The 14,960-nt window shown below is 38.8% G+C and overlaps 1 protein-coding gene across 1 annotated transcript in view; it reads right to left on the bottom strand.

The window, feature by feature from the left end:
* The window catches only part of PCNT (pericentrin), a 125,930-nt gene that overhangs the window by 67,845 nt on the left and 43,125 nt on the right, over window positions 1-14,960 (bottom strand). Inside the window, exons 18-24 of the mRNA XM_074145920.1 lie at window positions 14,372-14,567; window positions 12,584-12,822; window positions 10,097-10,563; window positions 8,256-8,832; window positions 6,886-7,119; window positions 5,069-5,233; window positions 2,301-2,447 (exon numbers count right to left, since the gene is read on the bottom strand). Coding sequence (XP_074002021.1) covers window positions 2,301-2,447; window positions 5,069-5,233; window positions 6,886-7,119; window positions 8,256-8,832; window positions 10,097-10,563; window positions 12,584-12,822; window positions 14,372-14,567 — 2,025 coding nt within the window. The remainder of the gene's footprint in view (window positions 1-2,300; window positions 2,448-5,068; window positions 5,234-6,885; window positions 7,120-8,255; window positions 8,833-10,096; window positions 10,564-12,583; window positions 12,823-14,371; window positions 14,568-14,960) is intronic.

Below are 14,960 nucleotides of genomic sequence, written 5' to 3'. Positions count from 1 at the left end.
CCCCCACTTTGCATCACCAGCACCCCTACATCAAAGACGTTTGGTATCAAGCCCCAGGAGAGGTGGGGCCCATCTCAGCTGAAGTAGTGGCAGCCAATGACACACAGGCAGTCACGATAGCAGTGCCAGGAGAAGCACAGTGGCTACGTATGCCTGCTCAGCAATTACAGCGCAGAGATTAGTGGGCTGGAAGGGGGTGGGAGACTCTAACCATTTCTACTGTTTATATCATTGAGTAGGTACCTGCAAACTACGCCTGTGATCAAAACATCTGGGTAACTGTGGCTAATGCAACGGGACAAGATAGGCTGTGGCTTAGCACAGCCATACCCCAAAATCCATTCACGACATGCCTAGTGGGAGCTGCTAACAACTGGAGAATTCAATATGACAATCAACAGCACCTCTGCCAGAAACACCCTCCAGTCGGATGCAAGCATCGTTAAGTATAAACAATAACACAGTCTCCTGGTAGGTCAACACCACCATCTCATGGTACCAGAATAACACACGATGGTGTAATATTATTAGTCCAAATATCACAAAGTTACTCTACACATCTGACTATTTTCTGCTTTTAGTTCATGGACAGAGTTGTCAAGATTTTAAAGGATTGTGTTGTATGGATCTAAGTGACCACTCCAAATCCATCCATGCCCAGTTGCAAGAACTGCACAGACTGAACCAGCAACTTGTGGAGACCACTGGGCGGAACCTGTTTCGTGGATGGACTTGGGGGTGGGGTTGGTTGAAGTGAATTATACTTATTGTCTGTATAGGAGAAATTTGTCTGTTACGATTCGTATATTGTTTGCCGTGTTTAATAAGCATTATAGCATCAATTGTAGATGCCGCTTTGCATCGTACCCTTATGCAAATTGTAGAATATCATCGTGTCCCAACTACAGACCATGCGGTGGCATGTGTCAGGGATAACAGCGGATGGTCCGAGTGAGACATGATGGAAACTTACTAGTTAAACTAAGTCCAGTATACGCGCCGAGAAAAACAAGGGAACTCAGTACTGTTGTTGCAAAACTAGGTGCGTACCCATGAGAACCTGACCTTCAAAGAAGGAAAACAACCAGAAGAAGATGCAACAATGTGGTCACGTCTCAGGCAGCTGCTGTTGGCCAAGCTGGAGCAGGAGTCTGGTGAGGCTCACTGCATGCGCTGGCCACTCATGCAGCGACCCGAGCTGGTACTTTCCCACTCACTCCGGTGTGGGATATAAGGGGGCTATCTCGGGCGAGGGGAGAGAGACATGAGCACACTTTGAAGTTACAGGGGACGCCCTGAAGGTGCTGTGCCTACCTCTCCCCACCGTACCCATGGGGCTCCTTGCCATCCTGCTGCTCATCAGCGCTGCTACTATCTTTGGGTTGGGAAGACTCTAAGTAACTGCTGTTTGTTGGTAAAACTCTCCTAAGTAACCTTTGGGACATTTTGGGAATTTCTTATCAAGGCTTCACGATAAAACTGAGTTAACATTTTTGTTTTCATGTGAGCTTTCGTTTGTAGGTTGCAATCTCTCTAAAAGAATCGGTTACAGTATTACTCTCAATTATTCCACTAAACATAAAGGCCTAACAAAACAGTCTAATATACCAGATTTACATTTTGGTCAGATCTTCCTGAATTGTGAGAGAAAACATAAATGTTTTATTTTCATTTTATCTTCTATTTTGAAAACTCAAAAGCTATTATTTTAATCCTTGAAAAAGAACTTGATATTTCTAAGCTTCCTAATTAAAACAGATACCTTTTTCAAGCTGTTCCTCTCACTCTAAAGCTTTCTGGATAACCTACATTCAACTTAGATATCTGCTTTACAGGAGGCATAAAATTTTGTTTTGTTTGGCAAACAAATATTATCTTTGCCACTTCTGGATCCAAACTTGCCATTTACCTGTCATTTCCTCTGAGCTATAGGTCAGTTGGTCTAACAAAAGCTACTAAAGCACTATTTTCTTGACACAAAAATGTGATAGATAGAGGTGGCATAAATACACAGACAAAAGGCAAACATCCAGCCTTCTCTTACAAAGCATTATTAATCTCCCTGCAAAATGGCTGAAGATCAGTTTTCAAGCTGATACCCAGTTTCAATTTCCATGTTACTGCTGTAGGCTCTGTCTCTTGCTTGGAGTGCTATCACACATTACCCCTTGAAAACAAGCAATCACAGGAATTATACACACAGTCCCTCTATATACATATTGAAGAAAGGTGAGAGCACTGTGCTAAAATCAACCACAAAAGCATATTTAAATTGTAGGTTTAAAATATCTTCCACACACCTGGGTAATTATTGCTGCTTTTTCCTGCAGCTGGGCTGATAACATCTTCTGCTCCTTTTGGTGAGCAGCATGTGCCTTCTCTCTCTCCTGAATCAACATGTGCTCCTTGTCACGTACTGAGGCCTTTTTTTCAGCTTCAAATTCGTCCTGTATAAAATCACATATGCTTCCATTTACAGGGCTGGGGGGAGAGGGGGGACACCAAACAAAAAACAACCCCCAAAAACTGCAAATCAAACACTCCCATCCCTTTCCTTTTTTTCTTCTTCACCTTACCTCTCAGGTTAACTAGCAGCAACTCACAATATTTAACACCCTCAATCAACAAAATTATGCTGAAACTATGATTTAAAAATAGTTAAGTAGGTAAATGTCTGAATGTGCTTACTGAGACCTAGGTTGTTTCAGACTGCTGAGACAGTGATGAGGAACAGAAAACAGACGGACACGTCAGGACAGAGATGGACAGAAGCCACTTTCAGCAACTGCAAGTAGTACACCATGCAGAGTACTGAGTTCCACATGAGGAGTGATTTACCCAAAACAAGCTGAAAATCTACAAGGTAGATGTACGTGGCTAAATGATCTAGAAGCTATTAAATTGGGTCTCGCTTGCCTCAGAGTGCTCTAAAGGAAGGGATTATTAGACATCTCCCACTCCTGCATCAGCAAGTAAGGGAGGTGAAACAAGGTCCTGGGATCCCTTCCCAAAGAGGCTAAAAGGAAGTAATTGCTTCTGCAACACAAGAACAGGGAAGTAAGTCTTCCTGAGCACAGTATAAAAAAAAAAAATGTGCCATTTGATCTATGAAAACCAATACACTCCAAGGTGAGAGCTGCCTATTTTTTATTGGTAAATCAAGAAAACAATTTTTCCCCAGAGCATGAAACAAGACTTGAGAGCAGAACATATGCAGTCACCTGAGCTGTCCTGGATCCTTTGTGGAAGACTCAGCCAGTCTTTGCATTGAATAGAACAACCCATCCATCACCAGCTCCTCAGGTGAGGACTGCTTGCTGCAACCATAAGGTCTGACATGATAGCCAAGATCAAGATCAATATTGGTACTCAGGCAATAACAATACCAACTCCTACCCAGAATCCCTGAGGCAGAGCAAGGCAGAAGAGCCAAGTCTGCCCAGAATTATAGACTCAAACAGCAGAGCACTTAGCATTTAGCAAGATACAAATGAACATACACAAAGGAGTATGAGGACTTTCCTTGAGCAGTACAGTAAGCTTGCTGACTGTCTCTTAAACCGCCTGCTTACTCTTCTCAGAAGCCATACATCCACTAAAAGAGTACATCACACTGTACAAAGGAACTCTCAATACCCTAAAATCTGCAAGGGGAAGCAGGCGGAAGAAAGCAAGTAAACCATCTGGCACAAAGACAACCCATAAATGAGCACAGGGGAAGGCTCATTGTAAAAACCTGTATCAAACCATGATACAACTCAGCATGACATTGCAAAGAGATCTAGACAGTCTCTTCTGGGACAAAACACCAGTCATCTAGGTAACAAGAGAAAACAAAAGAACAGAGACATCTGTACTAGCAGAAGAATTACCTGTGGCAAAATTTCCATGAGAAGAGAGGTTTCTGGTGTCCCAAATGCTACTCAGTAACTAAAGCACCTAGGCAGCACAAGGGAGAGAAAAGCAGGAATCACTTCTGGAGTATATGCGTAAGTGAGACCAGTCCCAGTTTCTGTGGACTGAAGGCTGGGGATCAGCTGAGGACAGCACTACCGAATGAATGTACCTCCAGCAGCTCTTCAGGATACACTTGTGTCCTCTCTTTCAAAAGACAGCTGCACCAGACAGAGAAAGGTCAGAGAATGAACAGGACTCTATAGTGGGCCAAAGGCAGGAAATAGTAGAAATTTTCTGCACATCTACAGTACCCAGCTCTGGAGATTTGTGCAACTGTTAAGAAGAGCCCCACCTCAGATTGGAGCACTGACAGAAACAGTAAGGATTTGTGAAACATTCCAAGGAGAAGCAAATGAGGAGATGACAGTTCATCTAATCTATTTGTGCTCAAAAAGTTGAGCTGGACACATGCTCAGTACAGCAATAACACTGAGATGAATGTAAGCACTGCTCTCAGTGTGTTGGTGAGTTTCCCCTCTCTCTTCTGACACAGGATGTGTCTCCTCATGTAGAGCTTATTCATTTAATAGCTCTACATGTGCTTGTCACCTAACCAATGAAAACATTTTGCACAAGGTTCAGAAGATGATGTACAATGTAGTAATTGCCTACAAGGCCAAACAAAGATAATTTTCTGGGATAAGCATCTTGAAGATGCTCATCAAGATGAAAGCTTGGAAGTCAAATGATGAACCCAAGAAAGCAGAAAGTAAGAACAACTACCAAAAAATCTCATGCACAAAGCACTTGCTGTCATCACACACTTGGTAAAATCTTAGATAACACTGAATGTTTTTTGCCATATATACACAAGTGCAGTGAACAAGGGATGACAGGTTAAGGGCAGAGTCTCTGCAGACACCAAGAAGAAAAAGTTTCAGATGACAAACTGAACATAAATGTATGCAAGGACTGTTACTTAGAGCAAATACTTTTAACAGATTTTTGTTTTGTTTGAAGGACACCATTTCACATCCAATATAGGATTTTAAGATAACCTTGTAGTAAATCCTATAACTGCTTACAGAACACAGCATTGTTTCCAATACTGCTTTTTCAGTAAAACATGCTACCAGTGCAAGCTTTGAAGTTCAGTTTAATCAGACCCTACCTTCAGCTGTGCAATCTGCTGCTCAAGCAGTACCTCCGACTGACACTTCAGCAGCTCAATCTCTTCCTGGAACTGAAGCTGCTGCTTCAATTTTACCTCTTCAAATTGAGCCAGAAGAGCTGTTCGCACAGTTTCTACTTCAGAAGCTGATGCAGAAGCATACATCTGCAGACAAGTAATATAAAATATTTTAGCCACAGTGTATAACTAAGGAAAAAATAGAACGAAACCAAAGTGATGCCATCAACCTCAGCCACATTCTTAAGAGTATTTTCACAATAGTTCTCTCCAACCTTCAAAGTCATACAGCACTGCTATCTATCATCACAGTAACTATAGAAAAAAAAGCAAGTTGATAAAAACAGATAAGAAGCAACAAGGCATTGGGTACCAAGTACTTCCCATATTCATGAGACCATCAGGTCATACTAACAGAGTACTCCCTACTTGTACTTTCCAACAGACATTTGTCTAAGAGAAATTAAAAGAAATAAGGAAGAAAGTGGGAGAGAAACACAGGAGAGCGTATTTTGTTAATCCCATTTGAAAATGGGATTAAACATTACACAGCTATACTTAAATGCTATTATCCCATGAGATACAGCAAAGAAGTCCATCAAAAATACCAGAGAAAGGTTTGGGTTTTTTGCTCATTTGTTTTGTTGTTTTTTTTTTTTTCTATTATCCTCTCTAAGAAGAGTCACTGTAGTCATAAGAATATTCTAAAACCAGGATTTCTCTCTAATCATCAATAATCATGAGAACTTCCCACAAAGCTAACTCTCCAGGCAAGCTATTTTTCCATAAGGAAAGAGAGTTTGCAATGTGCTCCACCCAAATAGAAACTAATAGCAGCTCTAAGGCCTAACAGTCGAAAAGAACCCAGGGCATCTCCTCAAACCTACATGTTTTTTGTGAGGTGCACCAAGTAATACAGAGGTGCATCAGTGATTAAGGAGCTATTTAGCACACTATCCAACTTTCAAATTAGTAAGTGAAAAAGCAAAAGTAAGTTATATTTAAACATGACATATGTTGTTTGGTTATAGCTGGATAAAGCTCATTTTGTTTGTGACCACCAATATATAGAAAAGTGAGAAATATTAATCACTTGAGCCTGCTTGCATCAATAAAAGTCAGATTGTATAAAAGACTAAATAAATAGAAGATCTTATTCCATTTCAATGTTTAAAGAGAACTTAGTATTGATGACAAAGTTTTTAGCCTTAACTATGAAAGTAAACATCATAAATCTTATATATAAACATTCTCAACAAGAAGAAATGGTAAAGCTTTAAGGGCAACTAAGATTTCCAAACCTCACTGAGAAAACATATTTAGAAAAGTATTACCCGCTATATTCTCTAAGAAGAGAAGAAATCAATGTTAGTAAAGGATGTTCACTTACAAAAGCTTGAAGTGAGCAGTTACTTTCCACAAATGGTTAATGACCTAATTTATTACCCATTAGTTTTCTACCAAAATGGCAGTCTTAAAATTTTGAATTAAATATGGCAGGAACTCAGAACAAAGCAAGAGCACTTCTCCCCTTCCCCTGCAGCCCCAATAAAAACAGCACTGCAAACATGGATTTAAATTTTTAAAATTCAGGATAATACACATATATGAATTCTCTTAAGTCCTTTTAGATAAAGCAAGACCTAATGTTAACTTTTTCTCTTCTTACCTCTGGACACTATTAAAAAAATCCTAAAAGCATCTAGATATACAGCCTTACCTCCAAGGTTAATAAAACTGCATTTACTTTATGTTAAAGTATGGATTATTTCAGGTTTAGGTACTAGCAATATTCTTACCTCTTGCTCGTGTTCATGCTGTGCTTTTAGTTTCCCCAGTTCTTCTTCCAGCTCCCTGTAGTATTCTTCCTTATGTTTCTTAATTTCTGCCTCATGAAGATCCTGAAGTTCTTGAAGTGCTTTTCTGTGCTTTTCTTCCATATGCAATACTTCCTCACGTAACATATCCAGGGCCAGATGTTTTTCTTTTTCCAGCAACCTCCTTTGATCTTGAAGTGCTGTGTCCAAGTCATCCTGTGTAAGCATTAATTAAAAAAGGAGAGGAAAAAAGTAAGGCACTACTATTTGTGTAAACCATTTGTAAATCACATAGAATTGCCTAGGTCAGAAAGGACCTTTCAGATCATTTAGTCCAACCATAAACGTGAACAGGAACACACATACATATACACAGTCTTTATATCATTGAAATGGGTTTACTTTTCCTATCCAGTAAAAGTTTTGTAAATCCCCTACTTTTTCCTCTATCCATGACAGCGTTCCCCATCAATACAATCTTCAACTTTTTCTTTTTGAAGTTTTTTTACACTCAAGAATAATCAAAATGCAGATTTTAAGATTAGTTAGCAAAGATAGGGCAGAGGAAAATACCCACCTTTTCCCTCACAAGATCTTCCTCTTAGCCTTTATGGGCACAGAAATAATGTATAATCATAACTTTGGGAAATGGGTATGGTGACAGACAAATCTGAAAAACTGTACATCTCTCTCTGGAAGGCTCTGATGTTTTAGCAGTGATCTAAGCCTTCTTACCTCTTTGACTTGCAGAAGTCTTGGAATCATATTTTCTTATCTGAACTCTAAAGGAGCTCACACCTCTGTCCTGTCAAGAGCAAAGCTACGGACTTCTGCTAAAGGCCCTAAGAGGTCCACTCACCCACTACCTGCTCTCAAAATCCCATCTGGGACCTTTAGAGATCTTCAGACTTTCTTCTATTCTTCCCCTCGACAATGTGCCACTAGGGAGGATCTTTGGATTCCTAGAGATGTAGCTTAATTTACAGAATTATATTTACTTTGTTCTAATTGCTTCTGGTAACTCATCAGGCAGAGAAGCTCTCAGCCACAAAATGGATAACCTCCAATCTGAATTATGTTAAAAATATTTACTTCATTTGTATTTTTCCACACACTGAGATAGAAAACTCATTAGTCTGAGCATTTGAGGAAGGGGGTGGAGTGACAGATGGACTTTATTTTCAGCTTCAGTTTCCTATTTCAGCTCACAATATGGCCACTGGCCACACACAAGTGCTAGTGCTGGCACAAAGGAGGTTGTAGAAATACAGACCAAGAAAACAAGGGAAAAGGTGATGCCACAAAATGTACCATGAAATTTCACCTTCTATGCCAATTTTTCTTTGGCTCACCTTATGAGCTTCTTCTGCTTCATCAGCCATGGCTTTAAGTTTCTCTATATGAACAGTAGCTAGCTCAACTTTCAAATTATTTTGGGAAAGCTGAAGTTCATCAGCATGCTTTAATTTCAACGTATCTATCTCCTGAAGCAAGTGTGCTTGATCCATTTTATCCTTTTCATGGAGCTGTTCTGTGTACTGCAGCCGCAGCTTCTCAAGAGCCCAATTGTGTTCATCCCTTATATTCTGAATTTCAGATAAGTAGGATGACTCCAAGGAATCCAGATTTGATAAGTGTTTAGACTCCAGCTCATCAATTTGTGCCTGATGCTTTGTCTGTAGTTCAGCAACACAAGCTTCAAGCTGATTCTGCTGTTTACTTTCTAGTGTAGATTTAAGTGTCTCAATTTCAGCTTGGTGCTTTGTCTGAAACTCAGCTGTAAGAGCCAAAATTTGTTGCTTGTGCTCCTCCTGCAACTGCTGTCTTTGGAGTTCCAGCTCATTGACATGTTTCTTTTTCAGCTCTTGGAGAAGAATCTCTTGCTCAGCTGTGAATTTCTGAGTCATAGCTTTGTGTTCTTCCATAAACCTATATTATTTCAAAGAAAGTTAAGAGAATATTGTCAAAAAGACACTTAAGAAAATGAGTAATTGAAATAATAAATAAAAATAAAAGAAAAACAAGTAGGCCTTACTTAGCCTCCACAAATTTTACTTTATGTTTCAAATACAGAACTAATTCAAAACAAACCACAAAGATAATTTCATAGCCACATAATTAGAGGTTTATGCAATGTCACTTGATAGTATCTGGTTATTACTAGGTAGACTGGAACCCCTATTAAATTAGTCACTAATACAGAGCAACATATAAACACTATTCTCTGAAAAAATACTGCCATATAAGAACATCTAGGACACAGTATATACATTGTCTACATCTCAAATGCATTCTCAGCAAGTAAATAAACTGTCATAAGAAACATGTCTAAAAACATCTGACAAAACACTGCCGAAGTCTATGGAAGTCTATACCTGGGGCTCCTCTGAACTCAGCTTCCTGAGGTCTGCTTAAAGCTTGATGCAGATGATTTAGTATCTGAAATGCTGCAATCTACTGTAATCATTAACTATAGTATTTTTGGATACAGACATAATAATTAAAAAGTGATTGGTTATTTAAAGCCTAATTTCCTGCTTTCAGTTTTCTTACTGTAATTACTTCCCCAATCTTGTTCTATGAGCATACATTCAGGGAGGAAAGGAGGGATAAATCTGAAGCAATGCATGCAAATACAAACGTGTAGTTGTTTGAATATTTCCTTTAATAGACTAAAAACAATAGAGGTAGGAAGGAGAGGAAAAACCAAGCAGTTGCGACCTTCATGTCTAACCAGAATTGAAGAATACCATAAGCAACCCATCAACCTCAGCATTCAGTGGATAACACAAGCTTTATTCAACCAGGAAAAACTTGCTCAAATTCATTTGAGCTGTTTGAAAACACTTGAAAAAATATAGAGATTTTTTCCACTTACATGTCCTGTAACACTTCCCCTCCAAGGCTAGTATATGATTTTTCAGCTCTGTGTTCTATTATTAACTGTAACAGGCAGAACTTGACTACACTTCATTTGATTTGCTAGACTAGCTTAATTTATTTACATGAAGCAAAATTCTATACTAAGCCTATAGTAATGGACAGCATTACTGTTCCTTGGTAGAGTAAGCTTTACATATATGCTAGCTGGTGCCATCGAGTAACAAACCTACATCGCTATGACTCATGAAGTTTAAAATAAGGAAAAATAACAATAAAAGTGACTGAAAGTGCGCAAATACTCAGGACTTACTTGTTTTGTGCTTCCCTAAGTTTCAGTGCCCATTCTTCCTGCAGACAAAGTGTGGCCTTTTCCATTTCTTTTGCCATGAGCGCTCTGGCTTCCTGAAGGTCACTGTCATATTGCTCCTGAGATTTCTGTGCACCTGCAAGGCTGTCCTCTAGTTGCTGCAAGTTGTTTTGCTGCTCTTTTACCAACTTCTCCAGTTCTAAAATTTTGGCAGCTTGGTGATCTTGAAGCCGATTCATTTCAGCTTCACGAAGTTCAAACTCCTTTTGTAATTTCTGTTTCTCGTATTCTGCTCTATTTTGCCATTCTATACGTAACAACGATAATTTCTCTTCTGCTAGGATTCTCTGGTCCTCGCTTTCACATTTCCATTTCTTCTCCTTTTCTTTGTACATAGTCTCTATTTTCTGAACTTCTTCTCTGGCTTCCCTTAATTTATTCTTGTGATCCTCAGCAATTTTGTATTTTACCTGTGAACACAGTTATTAAAAAAAATGCATAAAATACCAAAACCAAACTGAAGTGTGTGAAGTGAATGTTCTCAGGCATTGAAGGTCTTGGAGAGATTAAATTCTTGCAGTGAAGTCACCCTTCCAAACAAAAGTAAGGCTGAAATGTCAACTTATAGGTACTTGAATTCAACACACTATTAAAAATTAACTGGAGTAAGGAAGATAAAAAAATTAAGGAAAAATTCTGGAATTAATATGGTACTCTATGTTGTTTTCTTTTGGGGCCACTTTTCTTCATTTCAGAAGTTCAACTTAAAAAGCTACAGGCACGTTAGGTATTTATATTGGACATGATTAAAAATCTTTTAAATCTCTCCTCTCCTTATACATTCCAGTGGTATTTTATATGCAGTGTCCAAGACCGTGATCTCATACATAGCATAAAAGCAACATAAAAAGCATGTAGCAGAAAAACAGAAACCAAAGGACCAAGTGATTAGTCAATGATAAAAGGGAAAAAAATACTCTAAAAATACACTAGAGGTAAACAAATAGTAAACTAAGGAAACAGGACCACCTCTTAAAAGAAAATTAAAAGCTAGTAAGAGATCACATCAGTATAAAGTATACTTTTCAGTTTTCACTTATAAATTTTGTTTTGAACAAGTATTTAAGCATTCATTTATGCTACAATCTAAATGAAGAGGTGGAAAAGAATCCGAAAACCCCAGATTTTGATTAACACACAATCCATGAAAACTTGGGGAGGGGGGTGAGAGGGGAGGTGTTGGGCACTGGAAATAGGCAATTGAGGAAACTGGTTTACTCTGTTTCTGAGAGCAAGAGACCAGAGGCAAACAAAAATATGTATTTCCAGAGAGCGGGTCAGCACATGGTACAGCCTCATTTGAAATACCGCATTCTGTATATGCTTGTTTTACCCAGCCAGCAGTGCCACAAAAAAGATACTGCAGGTGGCAGGAATAAACTAGCAGTACTGAAAACTTCACTACTGGAGGCTTCAGCTGAGTCTCCATGTTGTCTGCAACTGTTTTCTCTGGCCTTCTCTGTTTTTAAGTTCGAAAAAGCATACACATATCTATCTCTCTTTTAAAAGTGAGGAAAGGAAGACTTGAGAAATGAGAGCTTCATCCATCTAACTCTCATAAGCATTCAAATATCAGAACAAATTAAACAATAAATTAACATCCAATCTTAATTTATCCTCAGATGGGACAGCTGACATAACAGGTAAGAGGGAAAGTGTGAGAGATGATTCTTTCAACTCTAAGACTTTTGACTTACAAGAGCTACATCAAAGAAAAACAAAAGCAGAAGTCTGTTGTGCAATTCTTTCTTCCTCCCTCAGAAAGTGGTCTGAAAAATTATTTCTGGTTATTTAATTCAAAAGATTGTCCTATTAAAACCAGAAATATCTTAGAGGTGACCCATTCAGCAGAGAGGCTTTTTCTACCTGCCACAGTGCTTTCTGCTGAATTCTCCATTACCATGTGACAGTACGCAAGTTCACATTACTTTTGCACTGGGGCACTATGATGTGCTGCACTGAGATGTTCAGAATGAAGACCTTTTGTTGTATATGCCTGTACTGGAGTGGTATACGTATGCTTGACCCACAGCAATACAAAAGGTGGACTGGATCAACCCTTGAGGCACCCACCTTCCCACACTATCTCTGCTCTTAAAGAAAAGTTTGTCTGCAGAGGAACTAAGTGTTCAATATTAAAGTACTTTGAACTTCAGCCTCATATTCCAATACTTGTGTGTATCCATGCAAGTCCATTCAAAGCTGAAGCTATTATCACTAAACTAGGCACATTTAAAGATAAGTGCTGCTTCTATCTCATAGAATCACAGAATGGTTTGGGTTGAAAGGGACCTTAAAGATCATCTAGTTCCAACTCCCCTGCCATGGGCAGGGACACCTCCCACTAAAAGGAAGGCCATCTCCCTTGGCCTTCCTAACAGATCTAAGCTTAACCAACTCTATAGAAAACAGTACTGTAAGTAGAATTACCTTTTCCATTTCCTCTTTCAGATGCTTTTCTTTCTGCACAGAAAAATCTTTTTGTTTAGTAATCTCTCCCTTTAAATGCTTTATTTCTTCCGAAAGCTCTGCAATACGCTGTTTCTCAGAGTGAAGGAGAGAGAGCTTAGCTCTGTGCTCTTTCTCCAGCACAGACACTTGCTCAGCCACCTCCATTTCAACTTGACGTGCTGCATCTTGAGCGCTCTGTAGGCGCAGTCTGGCAATTTCTGGAAAAAAAACCCCAAACAAAACCAAAACAACAAATAGACAATAAAAAACAAACAACAAACACCCCCAAAAAACCCCAAACAAAAAAAAATCCCACCCTCAAACCAAACAATAAAATGACATAATGACATTCTGGAATTTATTTTCATTTAACAGGTCCTTTGAATGCACAGAAATAAAGCTGGACGTTGTCAGCTGTGCAGTTTATCAGTAGCCATACTAACTACAGACCAACAAGAGTCCCCATCAGGATGACTTTGTACTCTGTTCCACTTAATCATCACCTCTGAAATTATTTCAGAATAAATATTCTGAACAATAATTGGGAATAATTGGGAAGAATAATTGGGAAGGATCATGAAACCTGTGGCAAGACTTCCTGCCAGCAACAGCTACAGGAACCAACTGTTTTTCTGGACAATGTAATAGAAGATTTATCTTCCCTTTTGCACAAACTATTTATGCAAGCCATTTCCCCAAAGAGCAGATGGGACAAATCTCTAAACATTTTAAGTTAAGAAGTTTTTATATACTGTCCAGTATTATAAATAAGTAAATGAAGATGAGAAATATAACTGCAAGTTTAAAAAGTTGTACTGATCCTTTTAACCAACATACAGTGGAATATGGTTATAAGCATGTGTGCTATGTAGCTAACTGGAAGTTATGGATGATGAGTTCAAGTGTTTGTGTATCATACCATGCTCTCAGGAAGAGGTTGCAGATACAAGAACTGCCATAATCCCTTACCTGCACCTCAACAATATATGCATTTCATATTCAACCAGTACAAGGCAGTATATTTCTATAAATTATAACTCCAAGAAAAGCAGCAACTGCTAAGAAATCATATAAATGCATGATCACACAGGAAGTCTAATTAAATTTAGCCGTAGGAAGAACTGTAACCTGGACTCTACAGCAAAAGGTACCTATTACAAATTCCGCTCCCCCTAAATACTTTCCCCTCCTTGTTTGAAAAATTAATCTCAGTATGTATGCCAACTAGTGGAAAACACAGGAGGAAAAAGAAATATTGATGTTAAATGAACAGAGCACTTTCAAACCCACAAAAGGAACACAGGCATAAGAAGCACGGAACATAGAAATGAGTCTAGTCTATGGACTAGACTGAGAATTGGCCTATTTCATGCAAATGTGAGAGACATTTAACATAGCTGATGGACAACACTAAGAAATTTTCAAATAAGTATTAATTCAGGAATTGACAGTGCCCATCTAGGCATCAACAATGGAAACCTGATCAACTCCTTTTAGCAACTGCTCCACAGTTATAGTAAGTTTAACTACAGGATAACCATTTTCAAGTCACCACATTTTCGGAAGTGCAATTCAACATGCCCATAGAAGTCAAAAAGAAAACTGCTCAATGGCAGGAATTAACATGTGTTAAGTGCTTCCTATAGTTTAGAGTATATTAGTAACAGATCGAAAACTTCTTCGGATAAGCCTTTAAATATTTAAAGGAAAATATAAGCCACACAAGGAGCTTACCGTTTTACTTCCCAGTCTGTTAGCTTATCTTACCTTTAATATGTTCTTCTGAAAGTTGGGCACGGAGCTGCTCAAGTTCTAAACAATGCTTTCTTTGCATTTCCTCAATTTCTTTTATATATTTGTCTGACAGATCCACCTTCATTTTCATTAGATCCTCCTTATATTGAAGTGCAAGGGAAGACCTTAAGGAATCTAATTCATGCCTGTGGTGTTCTTCAAGTTGTACCTGCAAGCAGACAAGTTCTTTCTACATAAGAAATGGGTTAGAAAGACATCTTCAGCTTTGGAGAAACCACGCTGAGAATCTTTCAGTGAGAGCACTACATGAATTGCACTATAATGCACCTGCTTGACACATATATCTGGTTCCCAGAAATCCTTCTGGTTTTGCTCCGTTCTTGCCACTCCGTCTGCTACTAGAGCGGCAGAGCCCCTCAAGGTAGATACACTCTGGAACCATGCCACAAGGTACATATGAGTTTCAGGAGCTACTTGAAAGTACAATAGAGGGAGAAGTCCCACATGCATCTGGGTAGAGAAACTATTGACTCTCAACACTGAAGACCCCTTCTGCACACACCACAGAACTTAGAAGTAATGATCTATGAATGCAGTTTCA

This window comes from Numenius arquata, chromosome 3 (genome assembly GCF_964106895.1).
Source record: "Numenius arquata chromosome 3, bNumArq3.hap1.1, whole genome shotgun sequence".
Taxonomy (NCBI): domain Eukaryota; kingdom Metazoa; phylum Chordata; class Aves; order Charadriiformes; family Scolopacidae; genus Numenius; species Numenius arquata.
This window is presented reverse-complemented; position numbering and strand designations above follow the sequence as displayed.